Consider the following 25,641-nt stretch of genomic DNA (forward strand, 5'->3'; position numbering starts at 1 on the left):
GCTACTACCTACCCCTTACTGTATGCAAAACTCCATCACTGTTGGTGTTGTACACAGGATTTAATCCTGAATGACCTCACAAACATTCATCATGTATGACTATATATATATTATATTTGACTGGTAGATACTGTATAATATGATCATATGGTATCCTTTTTTTCTTTTCTCTTTATTTTTTAGGGCTTTTTTTCCTTTATTTGACAGAACAGTATGAGATAGTGACAGGAAAGCGAGTATGAGAGAGAGAGATGGGGGAGGATAGGGAAATGACCACGGGCCAGAACTGAACCGGGGTCCCCGGTATACTGTAGCAGTGCAGTGCCCTACCGTCTGAGCCACGGCGGGGCCGATCATATGGTATCTAATATTTGGGAAATCTCACAAATGAGTGGAGGTGCAAATTGCAACACCAGAGAAAGAGGTGCTGGCAACCAGTAAAACACTTGCAAGAGGAGATAAGTACCGCACACTCCCGAGTTGCATAAATAAACTTTTAATGTGACAATGACAATGAGTCACATTAAAAACTTGTTTATACACCTTGAGAGTGTGCGGCACTTCTCTCCTCCTGGGAAATCTCAGAAAACACACATCACCTGTGCTGCGCCAGTTTCTGCCTGCCTGCCATCTGTGTCATAAGTAATACTGTATGTAGAGAAATGACACTGGAGTGCTTAGCATATACTGCACTCCAGAAAACTGCATTTGTCTAAAACAAACAAACAAACAAAAAAATCAGATCACGGTGGTTTATGGCACAGAAAAATAGATTTATTGGAAAAATATGGATAGGGCCACCCCCTGGTCCAAAGAAAGTGCAAAATTCCTGATTACAGTAAAATCATTGTCATGAAAATGCATAATTAAGACCCAAATATGTGGCACACAAATAAAGAAAGCATGATATGATCATGCAATCTATACAGAAGTCTGTAAACATCCCAATATAGCTACCCAAGGAAGAGTTCATATGGCAAAAAGAAGAAGTAACATTCATTTCCCTTTTACAGCGACAGATATACAGGAATTCAAGATTGTTTTTTACAATGATTTTTCCACATGATATTTCAAACATAGATTAAGTTATCCTTCATGAACGTTTCCCTGTCATGGTACATCTTACATGTAACAGTCACTTCAGGAGGTAGGAATCTCTCACCATACAGTTATTCCCCAACAGAGAAACAAAAAAATTAAATAATGTGCAGCAGACGTAGTCAACATATCAAGTACCGTCAACAGTAACCATCATCAAATTGTGTTCTTCTCATCCTTACAAAATATTAATTTTAACGTTAATCGGTTTCCAAAATGTCCGGCATTCATCCAAAATGGCCGCCATTCATCCAAGATGGCTGCTGCCACCTCCTCAGAGGACAGCATGGTTGGTGAAGAGCAGGCTAGCCAGGAGGGTGACAAGGAGCAGCAGAGCGCCTGTGGATGGAGCCACAGCCGCGTCCAGTATACCGGGGTAGTCGTTCTCTGTGGTGGACGCCACGGTGGTGGTGGAGACGGTAGAGGCGGTGGTGGTGGTGGTGGTGGTGGGGGCCTCAGTGGGAGGTGCGGAGACATCGGGCATGGTGGTGGTGGTGGCGTCGGTGCCGTTGTTGGTCACAGGGCTGGCCGTGGTGGTGGCGGCCTTGACGGTGAAAGAGCGTGATGCGGCGTTGACCTCTTTCAGAGTGAACGCCAGAGTCAAGTTCTCACCTGTGGGAAATGGGAGAATGGGAAAAAAAGAAGAGGACTTCTTAAGTAGACGTTTTGTTTTTAATCACTGTGTGATTTTATTCTGTTAATTTCATTAATATTGATGTGTTCACCATTACTATTGAATGCATTATGCCTCGGACGGTTTTGTTTAAAAACACATTCTGGTTGCTTTGTTTCAAGCTGTCTTCGTAGGCTTGTAAAGTGGGAAAACAACAGGATTTTGCGGTCAGCTGATGGTATTTTGTTGCCATTTTGTTACTCAGGCCAACTCACCAGGCATGGTGATGGCGAGGTCGGTGTAGTTGGCCCAGCAGCCCCTGAAGAGGATGGTGGTGTTTCCAGACAGGCCGTCCACCTGGGAGCCAGTGGAGTCCTTCAGCACCGCTGACAGAGTTAGAGTGGTCACCCCCACTGCCACACAGTCACCCTGAAGGCAGCAGAGAGAGAGAGAGAGAGAGAGAGACAGAGAGACAGAGAGAGAGAGAGCGAGAGAGAGAGAGAGAGAGAGAGAGAGAGACAGAGAGACAGAGAGAGAGAGAGGGATGGAGAGAGAGAGAGAGAGAGAGAGAGAGAGAGAGGGGGGGAGAGAGAGAGGGGGGGAAAGTGAGAGGGAGAGAGAGAGAGAGAGAGAGAGAGAGAGAGAGAGAGAGAGAGATAGAGAGAGAGAGAGAGAGAGAGAAGGGGAGTGAGAGAGAGAGACAGACAGATAGAGACAGAGAGCGAGAGAGTTGTTGATACAGATGTTATTGATTCACTTGATAGTCGCAGTAGTGATCATAGTAGTAGTGTATTCAGTAATACTGTAGTGAGGGTGAGAGTAGCATCTAACAGCAGTAGTGTGTGTGGTAGTAGTGACTTTAGTAATAGTGATAGTTCTGTAGTGAGTAGTGTGAGTGTTATCTAACCTCTGCATCCAGTGCCATGATGCTGGGCTGCTGGCTAGTGATGGATAGTATTAGTAGTAGTAGTAGTCAGGATAGTAGTATACTAGTGATGGTAGTAGTAGTATAGTAGTAGTATAGTACCTCTGCGTCGAGGACCATGATACTGGGCTGCTGGCTAGTGATGGCTAGTAGTAGTAGTAGTGTTGAGTATAGTAGTAGTAGTATAGTGGTGAGGGTAGTAGTAGTATAGTGGTGAGGGTAGTAGTATAGTGTTGAGTATAGCAGTAGTGTAGTAGTAGTAGTATAGTAGTAGTAGTAGTAGTAGTATAGTGTAGTAGTAGTATAGTGTTGAGTATAGTACCTCTGCGTCAAGTGCCATGATGCTGGGCTGCTGGCTCAGTAGTCCTGGGCTGACTCCGGCCACCGGCTCCTGCATCACCTTCAAGGACTCCACACTCGTCACCTTCTCCGGCTCCGGGTCCTCGCGAGTCACCTCCTTAGTCGCCTCCTACACATGACAATCATGAGATGTCACTGTAGCTTTGCGCCGCCATTTTAGAGACAACCATCAAGAGAAACAAACTATATAGCGTTATAGATAGTACATAATTAACAAACTATAAGGCATTATAGCTAACACTACATTTATTACTATACTATTGCTACTATTACTATATTTATACTTTAATACTATTAATACTATTAATAATAGCCCCTTAATGCATGTCGTTCCACAACTGGAACACTACCGTAGTACTACACCACTATGACCGTGCACAGGCCTTTAGAAATACATTATGACTTGGTCATTGCCATTCTGGCACAGCTAATTTATAACTGGGACCGTGTTTTACTGGGTTAAATGCTATTTTTATTTTTATTTTATATTACAATGCCACTGACCTACCGTAGTACTACACCACTGACAGTGCACAGGCCTTTAGTAATACATTAAGACTTGGTCTCTACCATTCTGGTAACAGCTAATTTGTTATAACAGGGCTTGTGTTTAACTGGGTTAAATGCTATATTTATTTTTATTTTCTATTGCGAAGCCACTGACCTCTTCCCATTCTGGGTCTGAAGGTGTGGGTGGGGGTGGGATGATGCCCATGGATGAGACGTTGTATCCAGTGGCCTGGCTGAGGTTGCCAGAGAGGGCCGCCTGGCCCAGGCTGTCAGCTATGCTGGCCATCTCAGCAAACGCCTCCTCACCTGCAGCACATAACAGGGGACACGTGCACTGGATTACACACACACCACTAGCATCCTTTCATTTACAGGAGATTTGTACACACAGTACACACACACACACACACGCATACTCACACACACACGCACACATAGTCGCATACTCACACATACTCTCTCTCTCTCTTTGCATCTCTCTCTTCTCTCTTCACCATTGGTGGTGTTGCTGGTCTCCTGAACCTGTGACTTACTGATCTTCACCTTTGACGATTTACATGCATCTCTCTCTCTTGTACTCTCTCTCTCTCTCTTTTACACACACACACACACACACTCACACAAGCACACAAACACACACACACAAACACATACATCTAAACACACCCCTATTGTGACACACACACACACACACACACACACACACACACACACACACACACACACACACACACACACACACACACACACATACACTGACACACACTCTCTCTCTCTCTCTCCTCACCGTCGGTGGTGTTGCTTGTCTGCTGTACGGGTGGTTTACTGATCTCCACCTCTACTGAGAGCCCAGTGGACCTCTTGCGCCTCTTGGCACCGCCATCCTCACGCACGATCTTGGTAATGCGGATCATACTGGCTGGCACCTTTTAGGAACACAGAGAGAGAGAGAGAGAGAGAGAGAGAGAGAGAGAGAGAGAGAGAGAGAGAGAGAGAGAGAGAGAGAGAGAGAGAGAGAGAGAGAGAGAGAGAGAGAGAGGGAGAGGGAGACAGAGAGACAGAGAGAAAAAGACAGTGAGATACACATTTTAGAGTGTATGTGTGTTCAGTGTGTACTGTATGTTTAGGTGTGTCAGTGCTTAGATGTGTCTGTGTCTGTGGGTGTTGTTTAGGTGTTTTTGTGTTGGACTGTGATCTTCCCAATGCCCGAGCCTGATCATCCTGAGTCATTGTGGGACTGTCTCTGTTACTATTTTCAGGCTGCCGGTGCCCATTCCTGCACCAGTTACGTTTGGAACAAAAATGCTTCCCTGCGAACCTCCGGTGTTCATACCTGGCTTTAAACTTTTCCACATGAGACCATTTGTTACCCGAATTAACCTGTTGACGTCCACATTGATGTCATGATTTGCAGGCAAAAACAAATAACTTTTTGGTTCTCTGTTGGCCTGAATGTGGCTAGAGTGCATCTAGATGTGTGTGTGTGCATATAGGTAAGTGTGTGTGGGAGAGCTTACATTAGAATATTTTTTTTCTAAATGAGATATGTGTATAAGAATATGCATCGGATAAGCCATTTTGAATTAAGAAGAATGCTGTTTGGTGGTGTGTGTGTGTGTGTGTGTGTGTGTGTGTGTGTGTGTGTGTGTGTGTGTGTGTGTGTGTGTGTGTGTGTGTGTGTGTGTGTGTGTGTGTGTGTGTGTGTGTGTGTGTGCGTATCGGTAAGTGTGTGTCTTCTAGAGTGCATTTAGATGTGTGTGTGTGTGCGTATAGGTGAGTGTGTGTGTGTGCGTCTAGGTAAGTGTGTGTGTGTGTGTGCGTATAGGTAACTGTGTGTATTTGGGTGTGTGTGTGTGTGCGTATAGGTAAGTGTGTGTGTGTGTGTGTGTGTGTGTGTGTGTGTGTGTGTGTGTGTGTCTAGGCGCGTGTGTGTCTTCTTCTTCTCACCTTGAGGAACACTGCCAGGTTGTTGACTAGTCCGTCTCCAAAGAACTCGTCCTCGCTCATGGCCGGCAGGTTGAAGGAGAGGAAGATCTTGGGGGAGGTGCGGATCTCCACCGGCTCCGAGCCGCGCAGGAGCACGTGCAGCATCTTGTAGTCCGCATCCAGGAAGTTGGCCCCGTTAACGCTGGAGTTCATCGCCGGCACATACTGGCCTGTTGAGAAACAAATGTGTGTATGCACACAGACGCACGCACACACACACACACACACACACAAACACACACACGCACACACACACACACACACACACACACACACACACACACACACACACACACACACACACACACACACACACACACACACACACACACGTTGCAGTAGAATCACAATCAGCTTTGGACATAGAATAAGGTTCATGCATCCAGCATCAATGGGTTCAACAGACGGCAATGTTTGGATCCGCCAGTGGGATCTTCTTCAGGTAATGAGAGCCATGGTCTGGAGACTGGAGCCTCACCTTGGGTGGTGGGCTTGAGCAGGGTGTAGTCGGTGTTATCGCTGTTCCACTCTGCGTTGGTGGGAGGCACCAGCTGGTTGTTGACATAGACATCCAGGCGTTGAGGGTTGGAGTAGAACACAGCTACGCGGACAGTCTAAGGAGGGAATACACATGACATCTACCGATCAGATATCCGTGTGGGACCAGATTTCCTCCCCTTTTTTATGAATAATCTGAGTCAGGGCTGGTCTGGCCCAAAAAAACGGGTCAGGCATTTTCAGATGGATCGATATTGGCACTGAGTGAGACATTGAAGCCTGTGACAACATTTTTAGCAATCTATATGAGCTATTTTGACCGCAACACCCAAAAATGATTTATTTATATCTCTGACTGTTTTGTACTGTTTCGTGCACAGATGTGCATCTGTGTCAGTGTGCATGTGTGTGCGTGCGTGTGTGCGTGCGCATGTCCTCTGACCTCAGTGGGCTTGGCGTTGATGAGCATGAAGCGCAGCTTCTGTGGGGTGACGCTGGAGAAGAAGATGTCGAAGGCCTTGCCAGTGGCCACCAGGCTGTGGAACAGGGACAGACGCTTCTGACACGTGTAGCCGTTACACCAACCGTGGTCCTGGGGACCTATGGGGAGACACACACACACACACATACGCACGCAGACACACGCACGCACGCAGACACGCACGCAGACACGCACGCACGCACACACACACATGCACACACACAAGCATACAATTCACTTATTTATTTGAGCCCACAATTCAAAGTTGAGTTTCCATTGAGACAAATTTACCAGTTGCAAAGACACTCAAGCATGAATTAGATAGCTGGTACCCCAGTGAGCAATAGATCACGCACACACACACACACACACACGGAGAATAGGCGATACATAGTAGTAGCAGTAGTAGTAGCAGTACATAGTAGTAGTAGCAGTAGTAGCAGTAGCAGTAGAAGCAGTAGCAGTAGTAGTAGTAGTAGTAGCAGTAGTAGTAGTAGCAGTAGCAGTAGTAGTAGCAGCAGTAGCAGTAGTAGTAGTAGTAGTAGTAGCAGCAGTAGTAGTAGTAGTAGTAGCAGTAGCAGAAGTAGTAGTAGCAGTAGCAGTAATAGTAGTAGTAGTAGTAGTAGTAGTAGTAGTAGTAGTAGTAGCAGCAGTAGTAGTAGTACAGTATTAGTAGTAGTAATTGTCCTACCGTTGATGAGGTCGACGTATCCGTCTCCCAGCACGGCCACAGGGGACAGGCGTCTGGTCTCGGTGTCGGCGTCCATGCTCTCGATGGCCAGCATCCTGTAGTTCAGGCCAAAGCACTTGTAGCTCTGCCACTGAGGCACGTACACACACGACGAGTCCCTGATGATGCCTGATGAATACAGAATAACATGAGTCATTAATTGATTTATTGATTAATCAATAAAGTTAATCAATTAAGCATGTGTAGATGTGTCACTGAATCATGTGCACACAGGAGGAGAAATACAGCTCAAGATCATTAATTTATAATTAATTGATTACAGGGTTAATTGATTAATTGACTGATCAGTTAATCATTTAATCAATGAAGCACGTGTAGCTCTGCCACTGAGGCACATACACACAGGAGTCCCTCATTATACCAGAAAAATACAGCACAACGTTTCATTAAAGGACTGATGATTAATTGATAACTTGGTTAATTAGCAGTCAATTGATTAATAATTGAACTGATTAATCAGTGAATCAAAAAAAAAACACAATTATCACACTACCAACATCAGCCTTTAAAATAGAGTGAGGAAATATGATTTCATAGTACTTCTAATCATTATTCAGGAATGTGCTGATAAAAATCAAACCAACCGAAATAATTCAAATTCAATCTTAAAAAAAAAAATCAAGCAGTTGATTAACAAAAAGACATTTAGATCAGTCAGTAGACAACTTTATTTGTGTGTAGCTCACCGTGCCTCACAACAACAAAAGCGTCATATAGCAACACACCTTTGCGTGGCGCGATGTCGTCGACAGGTATGCGGCTGCCGTCAGGGTTGGTGAGCATGACCTTAGGGATGCGGTAGTCCCCAACGCCGTGCCGGGCGTCCCCGTCCCACTCGTACTCGGCGTGGGGCACCACGAAGCCCTCGGCACCCAGGAAGGAGCCGTCCATGTCACGCAGCAAACTCTTCTTCTTGGCATCGCAGTCCATGTCCACACAGTCGGCAGGGTTCACCTTGCTGTTACACACACACACAGGATGGACGAACACACACACACACACACAGACACACACACGATTACAGTCGGCAGGGTTCACACACAGCACGGAGAGACACACACATGAACATGTGTAAAGCCCTAGGTTATCATGGAAGATCTCTCGGCTGAAACTGGCTTAGGGGGTTAAAGGGCTACTCCTGCTAATTTCAATGTACTGTTGTAATGCTCACGCTACCTTTGACATGTCAGTACCCGGTGACACCACAGTTTTTTAGCTCAGCCCTTTCTGAGATATGAGGTATTCTAATGGGGGCAACTTTTGTTTACATTTCAAAAAAACATTTGTATTTATTCCCAAAAACATCCAAAAGGTTATGCAACATCAGCAGACAGCTAGCAAACAGCGATACCTTTTGGGAAAATATTTGGAGAAGGCCTATGCTAATTTTTTTTTAAAAAATGCAAACAAAAGTTGCCCCCATTAGAATAGCTCATATCTCGGAAAGGGCTGGGCCAAAATCTGCGGCGTCACCGGGTACTGACAAGTCAAGGGTAGCGTGAGCAATACAACAGTAGATTGAAATTGGCAGGAGTTGCCCTTTAAGTGTCCTTGAGTATCTTGAAAGACGCTCCAAATAAAATATATTATTAATATTGCTATTATCATTATGCACGCAAGACACACAAAAGTATGGCCTTACCCGAGGTTGGCGCGGTGTATGAACACCATCCCATCCTGGGTGCTGTCGACCTGGGCGATGCCCTTCACCTGTACGGGGTGCTGGAGGTCCTCAACGTTGGGAGTGGTCATGAACATTACCGCCCTCTCCGTCGAGCACACGTTCCGGAAAGCCACGAATGTTGTGTCTGGAGTGGGATACACAGCCAAGCACACATGTTAACCCTATGAGACCTGAACCATGAAAGCATAGACAGAAAATTCTAATTTCTTGGAATTTGCCTCAGTGTTGGTCCATCATAAGAAATGTAAAAAAATAATAATCTACATCTTGTTAAGGTCTTTGAGATATGAAATGCAACATATATGCTGCATCAGGTTTTAAATATTTGACTAGGCCAATTTCATGACCATTGAAAAATGACTTTTAATGCATTTAAAACTTTTTTTAATTCAATTTGAGGATTATCTTTAAATATTTAGTGAGATCCTTGTATTTAGTGACTGCCATTTTGTGTAGCCTGTCCTTGTTTTAGCAGGACCATATTTTACATTTCCCACAGACTGGTTAGGGTAATTTTTTTTAAATCTATGTAAAAAATAGCTGATTGAATGGAATTTGAATATATGGGTCCATTAGGCCTACTACAATTGGACCATTTCTCCATTCACTTCAATGCATTTTTACGAGATCATAATTTCAAAATTTGCATTACATTTTCAAAATTGCAAGTAAAACCTGTTTCTTAAGATAATATATTTGTCTTGAAGTAAAGCAACTTGTGTGTTTTGTTAAATGATCGTCGTGGTATGCTTTGTAAGTTTCCCTATGGCAAAATGCACTGATGGCTAACTTCCTGTCAACACCGGATTTAGCACGATATCTCTGCAACACGGTGTAAAAATATCAACTCTTCCTTGATTAATTGCACAAAGTAAATGTTCAAATTAAAGTATATAGAATTATATTTCGTAAATTTGTACACAAACCCTTTGCAATTTCACGATATTTCTGCTCCGGTCAGAGAAACCGCCCCTACCCCTGTGCCGCCATGTTTCTTTGAGCTGTGGTCAACTTGTTGTTGACAGCTGCTCTCTTGTGGCGATTTCCGTGTATTGAAGGACGTTTTGAAAAGGCACGCAACATGTTTTTGAGATCGATTTTTTTGTGTCAGCGGGGAGAGAATATGTTGCAATCGGCGCGATAGGGTTAACACACAGACACACACTTTACAAATCCAAACTCAGACTCCAAACACAGACTTATGCCTTTTTTCCACTGAGGGTTTTCTGGTAGGCCTACAGCTCAACACAGCGCGACTCGGCCTCCGCTTTTTGCTTCACTATTGAGCTGTGTCGTGCCTATTAGAAAACCGAAAAGTTGAAACCGAGTCACGCTGTGTCGAGCTATAGCCTCAAGAAAACCAGCAGTGGAAAAGAGGCAATAGAAACAAACACAAACACAAACACACCCACACACACACACACACACACACACACGCACACACACGCACACAATTTAAAATTGTTCCTACACAGACACAAATTTAGACACACACGCACAGACACTCACCGCTGACTGTCATCAGGCCCTTGATGGTGTTGTAGCTGGTGGAGCCAGATAGGGACATCAAAGGCCCGGCATTGTGGCCCGATATGAACACTGGCCAGCAAATACCAGACCTCCCACCTGAAACACAGCACAATGCCCATCAGTTGTTATGATGTATAGGTACTCTAGTGTAATGTATGTGTACTGTCTATGTCTAAATGTCTATGTCCACACCTTAAGTCTATGTCTATCTCGTCATGAGAAAGTAAGAAACGTAATTTCAATTCTTTGTATGACCAGAGCATGTGAAGAAATTGACAATAAACTTGACTTGACTTGATGTACAGTAGTTGAGTGCTTTCAGCAAAGAGTGAAAAGGCCCATCGACGTACCCATCTGCAGGAAGAGGCTATCAACAGTGATAGAGTAGCTAGCCACCGTACACTTAATCTGTGCATGCGCATTGACTTAAGCTGCATTCACAAACAATACCCGCTTCTCACTCACTCACTCATGGAGCGTTCGCTAAACGTTCCCGCGGGTTTAACTGCCGATGCAAAAGCGTGAAATACTGTCAATTATCCGAACTCTGCATTGCAATTGGTTTCTCACTTACTCTCCTCATTCGAAGTTAAAATATGTTTAACTCGGAATCAGCCCACATTGCATAGTTTGTAGTACCCTCCTTGGCTACTCGCCTCCTTGCTTTGCATTGCTTTACAATACATTGTACTACTAGTTACTCACTCAGCGAGTAAAATAAATAGAATGTCTGTGAGTGAACGTAGCTTTACAGTGGAGTCCGGGAAACATAAAAAATGCAACAATCTAACCAATTATATTCAATCGGTTAAACCAAAAAAGTGTCCATGTAAATGTGTCTGTTAAAAATACCAGCTGCCTTCCAAGTTAATTGAAATCCGTATGGTAAGTTGTATAAAGCTTTCAATTGCAGCTTTGAGTTAATACGACACAAATAACTCCATACAACTTACAATCAAGATTTAAATGAACTTGGAAGTCTGAGGCAGCAGGTAAACTTAAAATTTCAAGTTAAGCCATGCTGTTACCACTGCAGTGTATATAGGGGAATAAATGAATAACATAAGTTATCATGACTTATCACTTATATCATTTTTTTCTGTGTGTCAATGCTAGTTTGGTTGAATACTGTACATACCCATTGGAGGTCGAGGAGCTTTGTGCTGCCTGCTGAGGCGGACGTAGGTGGCAGAGCTGGACAGCGTGTCGGAGCAGTTGAAGTCTGGACTGGTGCCTACAAGCAGGCCGTTCTAGACAGACACATATTCATATACTCATAAGCCTTGGTTTGTCAAAACTGTAGTCCGACCTGTTAGCCAATGCTTTTTTTGACATTATGTGTGTGTGTTTGTGTGTGCTTGCATGTATACTTGTATGTAGACTGTATATAGTGTGTGTGTGTGTGTGTGTGTGTGTGTGTGTGTGTGTGTGTGTGTGTGTGTGTGTGTGTGTGTGTGTGTGTGTGTGTGTGTGTGTGTGTGTGTGTGTGTGTGTGTGCGTGTGTGCGCGCTCCATACCTGGATGTGTATGGTTTTATCAGCGTAGAGGTGCTGCAGAGAGGGAGGGGTGTAGACCGTGTGTGTGTGTGTGTGTGTGTGTGTGTGTGTGTGTGTGTGTGTGTGTGTGTGTGTGTGTGTGTGTGTGTGTGTGTGTGTGTGTCTGAGTGTGTACATTGTGTGTGTGTGTGTGTGTGTGTGTGTGTGTGTGTGTGTGTGTGTGTGTGTGTGTGTGTGTGTGTGTGTGTGTGTGTGTGTGTGTGTGTGTGTGTGTGTGTGTGTGTGTGTGCTGCATACCTGGATGTGTATGGTTTTATCAGCGTAGAGGTGCTGCAGAGAGGGAGGGGTGTAGACGATGGGCAGGATGCTCTGGCCGTTATCCACCAGGGTCACATTGGCAATCTGCACATTCATGGAAGCCTACGAGGAAAGAAGAGAAGAGATGCTTATTTGACTTAATAGCAATCTGCACATTCATGGAGGCCTACGAGGAGACAAGACATGCTTATTTCACTTGAAACATTCATGGAACATTCATGGAAGCCTACGAGGAGAGAGGACATGCTTATCTCACGTAATAGCAATCTGCACATTTATGGAAGCCTACGAGGAAAGAAGAGATATCTATTAGCTATCTGCACATTTATGGAAGCCTACGAGGAAAAGAAGAGATTTCTATTAGCAATCTGCACATTCATGGAAGCCTACGAGGAAAGAAGATGTTTCTATTAGCAATCTGCACATTCATGGAAGCCTACGAGGAAAGAAGAGATTTCTATTATCAATCTGCACATTCATGGAAGCCTACAGTCAAAGAAGAGATTTCTATTAGCAATCTGCACATTCATGGAGGCCTAGAGGGAAAGAAGAGAAGAGATGCTTATTTCACTTGAAACTGAGCACCTATGTATATTTACAAATACAGTACATCTATAAGCCAGAACATGGTTTAAGATGTCAATTTCATATTTCAGTGATTTGCTGCAGCTAAATTCTTCCATATCAATAATGACAAATAAGCTTTTAATGAAGGCAGATAAAGCATGACATATCCTATGACGAGCAAAACATTTCCAATCTTTCTCCCACTGATTTCCTGCTCCACTTCACACCCTCCTACTAAAAGGCATAACCCTTATACAGCCCTAATAATATTTTGGTATTTTGAAAAAAATGTCCACACATACTCTAAATATCATCCCAAAAGTTAGTGCTTAGTTGAAAGATGTCTGCTGATGTTACACTTTTGAACTTTTGATGTTTGAACTTGAGTATGTTAAAGGACCAGTTCAGTCTAAACATGCAGTTGTAATGCTCACACTACTCTGGACTTGTCAGTACCTAAGTTTTTTTTTTTTCTTCTTCAGCCTTTTCTGAGATCTTGGTCATTGTAATGGGGGCAGCGCTTTGTTTACATTTTTTTTTTTAAAACATTTTTATTTATTCCCAAAAACATCCGAAAGGTTATACAACATCAGCAGACAACTAGCAAACAGCTGTACCTTTTGGGAAAATATTTGGAGTAGGCCTATGTTATTTTTTTACAAAATGTAAACAAACGCTGCCCCCTGATTAGAATACATCATATCTCGGAAAGGGCTTAGCCAAAAAATGTTGCATCATCGGGTACTGACAAGTCAAGCATATTGAAATTGACTGAACTGGTCCTTAAAGGTGCACTGTGTGAGATTTTTAGTTGTTTATTTCCAGAATTCATGCTGCCCATTCACTAATGTTACCTTTTTCATGAATACTTACCACCACCATCATATTCTAAGTATTCATTATGACTGGAAAAATTGCACTTTTCATACATGAAAAGGGGGATCTTCTCCATGGTCTGCCATTTTGAATTTCCAAAAATAGCCATTTTTAGCTGCAAAAATGACTGTACTTGGACCATACTAGAACATATTTGTTTATTAGTTAGTAAACTTTCATATAAAGATCACATTTGGCAATAGGTTGCCCAGTTTCAATGAGCAGCATAGTTGCAATACCTTTTTTGACCATTTCCTGCACAGTGTACCTTTAATGCTTTTTTTTTTTTTTTCCATGTAAAACTGCACTGCACTGCAGCTCGGCTGAGCGTCTGGACACAATTAAATTACGATTTAAAATATTTTAATCGTCACACCCAAAATTGCGATTTTCGATTAATTTGTATGAATCATGCAGCCCTTGTAAGAGGTGAGGCTGACCTGGACGATTAAATAACGATTTTAATTTTTTGGTCAGCCCTAGTAAGAGCTGAGAGGTGAGTCTGACCTGGACGTACCTGTACGATCACAGTTAAATAACGATTTTAATTTTTTGGTCAGCCCTAGTAAGAGCTGAGAGGTGGTGCTGACCTGGACGTAGATGCCGAAGTCGAAGCTCCTCCAGACGGTGAAGCCCTGGATGAGGGTGCAGCCCGGCAGCCCGTCCTTATTCATGTGGATGCCGTACAGCCCACCGTGGGCCTCGTTGTCACGCCACGACTCCACCTGATTGGCCACACCTGGTCACGTGACACGGAACAGAAGTAGCGGTCAGGGCAGAGTCTCAGAGTTCAGCATTATTTATTAAGGCAGTGTGTTGTAGAAAATATACTATACAAACACGGTACATATAATGGAACATTACTAAGGCTGTTGTCATCAATAATGTGTCATTAATGTACGGCAGTTACTGTACATTACACCCTTGTGTAGACCATGTCAAAGAAATTGTTGCACATATTGTTTTCCTGCACTTTCAAAAGTGTCAGATCCTCTTCATGAGGAAACTTGACATTTCAGGTGATGGGAAAGGTCTTACCTGGGCACGGCTCTCCATCCATGCGGTACCCCGACCTTTCATAGCCCGCCACAATGTTGCCAATCAGAATCGAGTTTGTGCCTTCATTCACCTAAAAGAAGAAAATAACTCAATTGTAATTTCCACTGAAATTATGATGTGGTCATTTTAAAGATATGAATTTCTCAGAGACTATTCTTGTGAAGTTATAGGGGGCTCGATGGTTTGAAAACCATTATTCACCAACAGTGAATTCTGAACATCGAACATTGAAAATGAAACAATCTGAATAAAATAGAAGTACAAAGTGCAGTTGTGGTGATTTTCCAGCTGTACTGACCGCTATGCTGGCGGTCCAGTCGAAGTTGAAGGTCTCCTCTCTCCCCTGGTAGGAGCCAGGCCACAGTGTCAGGGTAACCAGGTTCCTCCTGATCATATTCCTGTCGCCCCACACGCGGATACCTGTCACCACAAAACACCAGCACACACTTTAGCACAGACAATCAACATGTCACCACAGACACTGTCACACACTTTAGCACTTTTACCACACGCGGATACCTGTTACCACAAAACACCAGCACACATTTTACCACAGACAATAACCATGTCACCTCAGACACTGTTACACAATTTTACTACATACATTTTTACCACACGCGGATACATGTTACCACAAAACACCTTCACACATTTTACCACAGACAATGAACATGTCACCACAGACAACCAACATGCTACCATTCACCATCAGAGACATCACCACACACAATCAGCATGTCACCACAGACTCAAAATGTTTCACCACAGATAACCAACATGTTACCACAGACACCATCGCACATTTTACCACAGACAGCCAACATAGTACAACAGCCTCTGAATATCTGACAATAGAAATCTTCTTTGATCACATTCCTTTCACACTTGGATGTCACCACAGTCATCAAACATTTTGCAATAGAACACCAATATGTCAGTACAGACATCTGACATCTTTTGTGATTAGACAATTTTTGGTGAGGTTTCTGTCAACTTATACTCAGATACCTGTCACCACAGACCTTGTGTTTTTTAACTAGTTTGTATCACCAACATGTCAGCCCAGATATCTCTAGAAATCCTCTGACAACAGAGAACGTTTTGGTGAGATTCTAGTCACCCCACTCTCAGATACCAAATCAGATCATTCACAAACGGCATCAGATAATTCACAAAAAACACCTGAATTGTGAAATGTCAGATGTCTGCTGTAAAATGACAGATGTCTGACTTGTTAGAAACAGACATCTGACATTTTACTACAGACATTAGACACCTGCTTCTGTGGTTTTATTTGGCTCTTTCAATCCTGTGTACCAGTAATAGGATGTTTTTCTGACTAAAACCCTGTTACTGCCTTGGTTAACAACCTTTTCAGCTGTTCTAATATGATGAAACCGGATACAATGGCTTAGCTCATGTTGCTATGTGTTTAACCAGCACGTTTGTTTCCTTGTAAGTCGCTTTGGCCAAAGGTGTCTGCTAAATGCCAATGTAATGTAATGTAATGTTTGTCCTGTCCTGTCCTGAGGTGCGTTTTTCAAAAGCATAGTTGTTAACCAGTTACCAACGTGAGTAGTTGCTAATGGAACTTGCAATATAAACAACAAAGTAGCTAACACAGTTAGCAACTATGGCTTCGGAAGATGCACCCCTGTCCTGTCTTTGCTACGCATGGGACAGTGACAACAATTTTAATTACCTTGTAGGCCTATGTCTAGTGTAAGTGACCTGACTTGACTGAGCTGAACTGAGCTTTCAAGAAGGTCCTTAACCCATTTTAGCCTGGTTACGTGGCGCTATTCCGACATGCCGCTATTCCGACGTTAATGTCTATTGTCGGAATACCGACACGTTTTCCACCGTCCGCCGCTATTCCTACATGCCGCTATTCCGACATTTTTTTTTTAAGTAGCCTATAGGCCTATATTGAATCATTCTGAGAATGCTGCCACTCTACTGTGTAGCGCTGTCATCAGGGCAGCCGACGTTTCCCTCCATGTCCATATAAGGCTCTTAAATCTAAATGAGCTATCCACGCGGGTGTGGTGCTGAAATCAGCGATGTGAGACACTTTCCCACGTTACTGCTTTGAAGAGATAAACTTTGTTGCCTACATTCCAAGTTACTCAATCGAATTATATCGCAACAATGTAAGGTCCACCAAAACATCCAGCGACATGATGGAGCACACAACCCTTGTCCTTATTTTGAAGTTCCAGAGAGAAGAGCCGTTGTCGTGTCCAAACCGAGGCAAAACAAAAGCAAACTCTGAGAAATTCCAAAAGGCAAGTTTTACCAATCCAGACATAAATTTAGGCTACAATAGGCCTATTAATCTGAAGTCGGTCCCGCCTCTAATTCCCCGTTTTGCACATGCCATAGCCTACACTCAATCCATCTCATTGAAATGACTTGTTCATCCACCGCCGGTTCCACGGAGAGAACCCAACTCTCAGCGGCCTTTCAGGGCTGAAGGAAGGTGCAGTGGATTTATTTGTCACGGGGTGACAAATTGAGAACTCACGCACTCACTGATTACATTGATTTCAGGTGCCAGCGAGAGAAGGGAGGAAGGTAGTTGGGCCAATAGGATGGGTGTGGGTTTTTTATGTGCAGGTGCTGGACGGTGACACACCGGAGAGCGAGCGAGACGCACGGCTGCATCGTTGGGAAGTTGGTGGATGAGGACGCTCACAAACGAAGAGTTAAGTGCCCACGCCTGGCCGCCATAGCCTTCACTAAAAGCAAGCCCCCTACCCGCGGTGCATGCCGCCTTCAGCTCTCTCTCACCCTCTCGCGCTCTCTCTCGCTCTATCGCTGCAGCTGGCACAGCCGACTCGCGGTGTCTCACTGGACAGACGACAGAGCGTGAATGGACTGGTTCTATTCAAACACACACACATGCACACAGGACTATGTTCTCAAATGGAAAATAAATATTTGAATGAAATGACTTTGGTGTCTTGGTGTTTTCTGGTGTGTACAACGTTCCTCGGGGGAGTTGGTAATAAGAGGGGGTGCCGCTTGCAAACGCGCACCTCCCACCTGTGACATATTTTAAATTTAAATTTAAATAATTAACATGTTTTTTTAAATAATGAGACTTAAATCCTGAGACTTTCTTATACAAAAAGCACCAACTTGGGCGCATAACTACAGAACTTTGTAAATTGAATGGATGACTTTCTGCCACAGTCTGACGTGCATGCATGGGACATAGCCCATATCGGTTCATTTGTGATGCGTGAACAGTCGGTTTAGCCTACCTGTAAAATGACACCCCCTTCTGCTGTAATATTACTTATTATGTAGGCTATTATGCGCTTGCAATAGAGAGAGAGAACTCAATCAGCCTTGTGTTACACATGGTTTTCTACCGATGTTGGCAATTACGCTGCGTGCGCGTGTGTAGCCGTGCCATGATCCCAGGCCCGCCTTACACACTCACCAGCGCTAACTTCCACGTACCATTCAACTGAACGCACTTGTGTTAGGCTACTCTGCTGAGTGGAAGATAAACAGACTCAAATACCTAACAATTCTTTATTGACACATATTAATGGCAATAGCAGCCAGACAAATCCTCGCGTTGCAGACCTACCCAAGATTAAGACTGCGGCCGGTCGCTTTGGGAACTGTAAGTTGCATTTGGGTATTGCGCGTGTTATAGCTGCAATAAGTAATTGAAGAGCCCACGTCCGGCAGCAGTGGCTGACAGGCCAGCAGCAGCACGGGAATTTGGATTGTTGCATTTTCGGGGGATTGATTATTTCTCCCCCGCTGTTGAACTGTGTGCATGTGTGTGTGTGTGTGTGTGTGTGTGTGTGTGTGTGTGTGTGTGTGTGTGTGTGTGTGTGTGTGTGTGTGTGTGTGTGTGACTGCATGCGCGTGTGACTCAGCGGTACTGTGTAGTGGTGGCATTTGGGCACCTCCGCTGAGTAGGCTACATAGGAGGACTGTACAACAGTTAGGTCTACTTTATGGTGTAGTGAATCCTACTGTAATTGGTGTGGCCCAGTGTGCAACGTGTTTTCGGGCATTAATGAGTGTCAGTTATTATAGTTTGCCGTGGTTGCCTTTCGGGCACTGATGAGATGAAATGACTATGGATTGTTGTGATTTTCCCTACAGTATTTATAGATTGCAGTGGTGTGACTTGTGAAACTTAACTTAACCTAACTTAACTTTTGTACGGTCCTCTGGTAACTCCAGATTGTGATTAATTTATGCAAAACACACACAGCACTTTATACCGCTGTTGGTTGACACACTTTTGTATTTTATTTATATTTTCAATGTTGTATTTTAAATCATGAATTGTGAGAAATAAACTACCATAACCGTCACTCCCTTTGTCTGTCTTTCCTGAATCGTGTCACTAAGTGTCCAATAGAACCCGTGGTTTAAATTTCACCTCTTACACTTGCGCTCTCGTCACCCACGGCGTTCTCCCCAATCGAGTTGCTTCCCTATCACTTGACTCACGCTGGCTGATGTCGAGAAACAATTCAAGGTTTTTATTTTTACTTTATAAGTAAACACAAAGGGCATTGCGCTTGCAAAACCGTTTCATGCCCAGTTGCGAAGTCAAGCCTGGGACCCAATGCGATGACATGCGCAGCATCGCAGCATCGAATCACTTTCACTTTTACCTCTGCTGAAAAATGGTGGTGGATCTCCAAGTAGGCTAGGCTACAGTCGAGGGTCAAATTAAACATTTCAGAGAACGATATGCTCATGAGAAGTCCCAATAAAAGTGCATGCAGGGCTTTATCGCTTTTTTCCATCACCGGCCAAAATGGCTAGTGGATGTATCGCACACTCCCACATAGCCTATAGGGAAGGTGTAAATTCCCTTGAAAGCGCAGGAAAACAACGCAATACAGTTCAAATCTCAGAATCGTTGTTACCGTACTGCACAGCCATTATAGTCATCACATCGTTACCCAATTTGAGTAGGGGAAATCCTCTTCGGGTTTGCTGATAAAATGTTTTCAGTCGATAACTTGGCTATATATGTAGATGCGTGCAGCACGTTGGCTGGCTGCTTTTTTTCTTTCAGTTCGTTCGTTCGTCCGTGCATACAAGCAGTTGGCTCTTCAACACCTGCCAACTGGCCCAATGCTAGTGAAATTTAAGTTGAGTAGGCCTATGTGTGCCCTCTCCAGTGCAATCGCCTTGTTGGTGTCAAGACTCATGCATATTCCCTGCTGCAATATAAAAAATAGTCCGTGTGAATGTCAGTATGAAGCAATGATGCGTGGGGATAAAAAGTGTCGGAATAACGGCAGTCGGAATAGCGACATGTCGGGACAGCGGGTTGTCGGAATAGCGGTATGTCGGAATAGCGGTTGCTCCCATTTTAGCCTAACCCCTTTTTGGGAAAAGGTGCCTTCTCCCTATTAAAACCTAAATATCTCAGCCTCTGAAGTACACAAAAACATCAAATAAGTTGCATTTAAAAGCTAGAACCTTCATTTTGCACTAGAATATGTTTTTCTGCTCTTACTTACCCACATTTTTAATAAAACAGCTAAAATCTCAAGAAAATGAATGCAGCGTATATGTCCTTCCAGAACACAATGGGTTAATTGCTTTCTCAACAGTTGTATCTTCTCAAATGTTCTGATTAGCTGGTAATGTTTTAATTGTGCTCTAAAATATAGAGTTTAAGTGTCCTACCTTCTCCAACAGTGTGGTGGATGACGTTGTCGTCTACAGCGAGTGTGTCAGTGCCAACGATGCCGATGGCAGGAGAGAAGCCGTCATGGAAACTACATCCCTGCACGTACGACTCCATATCATCCACCTGCAGACACACGTGCACACATGTTAATATTTTATATACTGTATTCAGTTTTGCTTCACAGTCATGCATTTCAGTGTCATATGTATGGTGCTGATCAGTTCCTTTTCCTGCAGCATCATCAGATCATGGGAGCAGCACAGATCGGGTAGTCAGGCCATGTTGAGCACCAACAAGAACCAGGAAAAGACACACACACACACACTCTCTCTCTCTCTCACCTGTCCCAGATTGATGAAGGCCACAGAGTAGCGTGGGTTGCTGGCGTCACACACACACACACACACACACACACACACACACACACACACACACACACACACACACACACACACACACACACACACACACACACACACACACACACACACACTCTCTCTCTCTCTCACCTGTCCCAGGTTGATAAAGGCCACAGAGTAGCGTGGGTCGCTGGCGTCGGACCAGCCCTCCTGCCCTGAGTGGTAGAACTCCACATTCCTCAGCTGGGCTTTGCCTGAGGAGGAGGAGAGGAGAGGAGAGGAGAGTAGGAAAGAGAGGAGGAAAGAAGAGGAGAGGGGAGGAGAGGAGAGGAGAGGAGAGGAGGAAAGAGAGGAGGAAAGAAGGGGAGGAGGAGAGGAGAGGAGAGGAGAGGAGAGGAGAGGAGAGGAGAGGAGAGGAGAGGAGAGGAGAGGAGGAAAGAGAGGAGGAAAGAAGGGGAGGAGGAGAGATAAATTCAGTTCATCAAGGCTGTTTTATGGCCACAGTGGTCTTTATTTTGTATGCTCAGGTTGGGAGTCAGGATTCCCTGTTTAATCAGCAAAAACACATGTACATGTGGCATACTGCATTTTGAATTATTGTACTGCATATAATAATGTTTTTGTCACAAATCCTTTTTCCCTCTCTCACACACAAACATAAACAGACTACATTACAGATATAATTGTCCGTCTCAGTCTCTGTAAGATTTACACAACATCATTCAGTGTACTTACCTCTGTAGTCGATTCCCTTGTCTGAGAACGTTCCGACCACCACGCGAGCGCCAAACGATTGGCTCATGAGTTCTGCGTGGGCGTGGCCTATGATCTTGATGTTCCTGGTCAGCAGGCCGACGTCGGCCGCTAGCGTGTAGCTCTTGGAGGAGCCGGCCACGCTATAGGTCCCCGCTGACAACACACAAACACACAACATTGGACACCTTTACATAATACGTTTTTAATGTCTCGTTTGACACCTCTGGGGTGCATCTCTGGAAAGCGTAGTTGCTAACTATGTTAGCTACTTTTTTGGTTGCAATGCAACTTCCCATTGGCAACTAGCAAAGTTGCTAACTGCTAACAACTACGGTTTCCAGAAATGCATCCCTGCATTAGTGGCACGAAGGCCTTGATTACAGAGTATGACGTTATGTCCGCAAATTGGTCCTTTGGGTAAACTGTTGTGGATGCCCCTGGCCTCGTACATATGAATGGGTTTAAGTGAATATTGTCCAGGTTTACGTGGTGTTTTTAATTCCAAAATAATAATTCAGAATTAAATACTGTACAATGCTGTTCAATATTGTACCATACTTTCTGGGTGACTGACCGAGATGAGTGTGTGTGAGCGGCTGGTTGAGTGTGAGCGTTGTCATGTCATCAGAGACGGCGGCGATGGTCCTCTTCTCCGTCTGCCAGGCGTCATAGCTGGTGGTGGAGATCAACACCTCATCACCCACCTGAGACGCAAGGAAGACAAACATTTAACCTGACATAGAGAACAATTATGTGGCATCAAATATTAAAGTGACTCTCTGTAGTTTTTGTGAGCTTGCGTGGTGCCCGCCGACATGTCTGTTTCAAAATCTACGGCTACACTGATAGAATAAATTGTTTTCCAAATGTTTTCCAGTACGAGCAGTCGATGCAAATGTAAATATGTCTCCTGCAGAACTTTTTAAAAGTGTTTTGTTTTTTACGTTTTTTCTCGCTTCTCAGACAAAAGTTACAAGTGGCCATTTCTGCCAGCAGACTGCGAACAGTTCAGTGTAATGTAACATACAGTATATCACGAAAGTGAATACACCCCTCACAGTTTTGCAGATGTTTGAGTATATCTTTTCATAGGAAAGCATTACAGAAATGTAACTTTGACACAATGATTAGTGACCTTTTAACAACATATTTAACCACTTAATTTTTTTGTTCACTCAGAAAAAAACAAAATACAGCCATTAATGTTTGAACATGTACTCACAAAAGTGAGTACACCCCAGATTAAAATCCAGTAGAGAAGGGGCTATGTTGGCTCGAATCGTCTCGAAATGAAACGAAATGAAAAGGGATGACAAGGAAGGTCATCAGTATGCGTTTCAACCTTTCTTTGCATTGAACTTTTACATTTTGAGTCTGCATCTGGCTTAAATAGATTGGTGTGAGATTTGAATGCAATCCTATGGAGAATATCATGATCTGCTTCAGTAGTCACAGTGCATGTTGACATGTATGTTTCTTTTAGGTGTATTTCAGATTGCCAATGTTGACAGCATTCATGCATCCCCAAACCATGTCAGTCCCACTACCATGCTTGGCTTATGAGAGGATACACCTTTTTTGTACAACTCACTTGTTTACCACCACACATGCTTGACACCATCTAAAGCAAATTTGTTTATCTTGGTCTCAAGAGAGATGAACAGACCAAGGATATGGATCACTGGAACCATGTTGTGTGATCTGAAGAGACCAAGATAAACAAATTTGCTTTAGATGGTGTCAAGCATGTGTGGTGGTAAACAAGTGAGTTGTACAAAAAAGGTGTATCCTCTCATAAGCCAAGCATGGTAGAGGGACTGACATGGTTTGGGGATGCATGAATGCTGTCAACATTGGCAATCTGAAATACACCTAAAAGAAACATGCATGTCAACATGCACTGTGACTACTGAAGCAGATCATGATATTCTCAATAGGATTGCATTCAAATCTCACACCAAATTATTTAAGCCAGATGCAGACTCAAAATTTAAAAGTTCAAGTCAAAGAAAGGTTGAAACGTACACTGATGACCTCCCTTGTCATCCCTATTCATTTCGAGACGATTCGAGCAAACACAGCCCCTTCTCTACCGGATTTTCATCTCGGGTGTACTCACTTTTGTGAGTACATATTCCAACATTAATGGCTATATTTTGTTTTTTTGTTCTGAGTGAACAAGGAATTTAAGCTGTTCAATATGTTGTTAAAAGGTCACTAATCATTGTGTCAAAGTGACATTTCTGTAATGCTTTCCTATGAAAAGATATACTCAAAAATCTGCAAAACTGTGAGGGGTGTATTCACTTTCGTGATATACTGTACATGACCATATTACTCATTAGTTAACCCCTTACCTGCCAGTCCACGGCCTTGCTGAGCGTGAGAGTGTTGGACAGTTAAGTGTAATGTAACTCATTAGGTAGTTAACCCCTTACCTGCCAGTCCACGGCCTTGCTGAGCGTGAGAGTTAACCCCTTACCTGCCAGTCCAGTGCCAGTTGCTGAGCGTGAGAGTGTTGGACCCGGCGGACAGCTAAGTGTAATGTAACTCATTAGTTAACCCCTTACGTACCTGCCAGTCCACGGCCTTGCTGAGCGTGAGAGTGTAATGTAACTCATTAGGTAGTTAACCCCTTACGTACCTGCCAGTCCACAGCCGTGCTGAGCGAGAGAGTGTTGGAAAGCTAAGTGTAATGTAACTCATTAGTTAACCCCTTACCTGCCAGTCCAGTGCCAGTTGCTGAGCGTGAGAGTGTTGGACAGTTAAGTGTAATGTAACTCATTAGGTAGTTAACCCCTTACCTGCCAGTCCACGGCCTTGCTGAGCGTGAGCGTGTTGGAGCCGGCGGAGGCGGTGCTGGCCAGCTTGGTGTGGTAGACGTTGTGGGGCTTGCCGTACAGGTCCAGGCTGCCGAAGACGCCCAGCACCTTGGAGCCCTGGTTGGGGCCGTTGGGGAGCAGCCAGTTGGGGGTGTAGTGGGTCCCCCTCAGCACGATGTGGAGCTCCCCCTCGTAGGGCTCGTCAGCCCAGCCCGCAATCACACGCCCACCCTGCAGGCAACAGGTTACATGGCATTACATTACATTACATTACATTACTCACCCTGCAGGCATCAGCTTACACTACATTACATTACATTAATTACATTATATTACATTACATTACCATGCAGGCAGCAGGTTATATTGAATTACATTGCATTACATTATATGACATGACATTACACCCTGCAGGCACCAGATCCCAGACATCAATGACAGTTAAAATCTGTGTAAAGACTATTTTTGCTGATTAATTGATTAAACAAATCAATATCAGTTCGTCATGATATACTGTAAATTGAGAATAATAGTCTTTTATGTTGATAAAGGTAACTCATGGAAAATGCATGTGTATTGTTCAGAACGAAGGTGTTACGTGGGGGTTCACCTGAATGGAGATGTAGGTAGCGTCGAGTACGACGGGGTCGGTGGAGCGCGTCGAGCGGGAGGAGTTGGAGTTCATGTCGTTAGGCACCTCCAGCACACCCTGCACCGTCAGCCTGTTCAGAGCAGGAGTGCTGCCATCTAGCACCACCCACTGGCCTGGAGGGGAAAGACATGCATGCATGTTGTTAGGGAGAGATTTGGGGGTCAAATTAAATATCTAACCTCCCATATTCTCCTTCGTACTTCCCTGACGCCCCGCAAATGAGAAAAAGACCTTTGAACTGTGCTTTTGTTAGATATTATGAGCAAAACAGAAGTTAGGAGAGAGAGGTAGGGGGAGGGCCGCCATCTAGCGCCATCCAATGGCTTGGATGAGAAATACAGCAAGCACATACAGTAGGTCAGTGTTTCCCAACCAGGGGTACGTGTACCACTAGGGGTACGTGAGCACACTGCAGGGGGTACTTGGAAAAATGAAATATTGTATGGAGCATAGTCACTTTGGGATATAGAGCATGAATTAGGGGGTACTCATGGAATGACAAAAAGGCTTAGGGGGTACGCAAGACAAAAAAGGTTGGGAAACACTGCAGTAGGTTATAGAGGTTGAATGAGAGCAAATCAAGTTACGGAGGGAAATGAACAGACAGGTAG

General features: G+C 44.0%; 1 protein-coding gene across 1 annotated transcript in view; it reads right to left on the minus strand.

Annotated features, from left to right (window-relative positions):
- Positions 1 to 726: 726 nt before the first annotated feature.
- The window catches only part of LOC134436676 (fibrocystin-L-like), a 94,450-nt gene continuing 69,535 nt past the window's right edge, over positions 727 to 25,641 (minus strand). The window contains exons 61-83 of the mRNA XM_063185988.1: positions 24,989 to 25,143; positions 24,361 to 24,609; positions 22,131 to 22,260; positions 21,536 to 21,709; positions 20,951 to 21,054; positions 20,438 to 20,564; positions 15,051 to 15,172; positions 14,732 to 14,822; positions 14,284 to 14,432; positions 12,230 to 12,352; positions 11,575 to 11,686; positions 10,416 to 10,532; positions 8,865 to 9,030; positions 7,948 to 8,180; positions 7,163 to 7,330; positions 6,433 to 6,590; positions 5,971 to 6,106; positions 5,454 to 5,662; positions 4,294 to 4,432; positions 3,661 to 3,812; positions 2,959 to 3,105; positions 1,987 to 2,140; positions 727 to 1,710 (exon numbers count right to left, since the gene is read on the minus strand). Coding sequence (XP_063042058.1) covers positions 1,373 to 1,710; positions 1,987 to 2,140; positions 2,959 to 3,105; positions 3,661 to 3,812; positions 4,294 to 4,432; positions 5,454 to 5,662; positions 5,971 to 6,106; positions 6,433 to 6,590; positions 7,163 to 7,330; positions 7,948 to 8,180; positions 8,865 to 9,030; positions 10,416 to 10,532; positions 11,575 to 11,686; positions 12,230 to 12,352; positions 14,284 to 14,432; positions 14,732 to 14,822; positions 15,051 to 15,172; positions 20,438 to 20,564; positions 20,951 to 21,054; positions 21,536 to 21,709; positions 22,131 to 22,260; positions 24,361 to 24,609; positions 24,989 to 25,143 — 3,653 coding nt within the window. The 3' untranslated portion in view covers positions 727 to 1,372. The remainder of the gene's footprint in view (positions 1,711 to 1,986; positions 2,141 to 2,958; positions 3,106 to 3,660; positions 3,813 to 4,293; positions 4,433 to 5,453; positions 5,663 to 5,970; positions 6,107 to 6,432; positions 6,591 to 7,162; positions 7,331 to 7,947; positions 8,181 to 8,864; positions 9,031 to 10,415; positions 10,533 to 11,574; positions 11,687 to 12,229; positions 12,353 to 14,283; positions 14,433 to 14,731; positions 14,823 to 15,050; positions 15,173 to 20,437; positions 20,565 to 20,950; positions 21,055 to 21,535; positions 21,710 to 22,130; positions 22,261 to 24,360; positions 24,610 to 24,988; positions 25,144 to 25,641) is intronic.

The sequence above is a fragment of the Engraulis encrasicolus genome, chromosome 20 (genome assembly GCF_034702125.1).
Source record: "Engraulis encrasicolus isolate BLACKSEA-1 chromosome 20, IST_EnEncr_1.0, whole genome shotgun sequence".
In the NCBI taxonomy this organism is placed as follows: domain Eukaryota; kingdom Metazoa; phylum Chordata; class Actinopteri; order Clupeiformes; family Engraulidae; genus Engraulis; species Engraulis encrasicolus.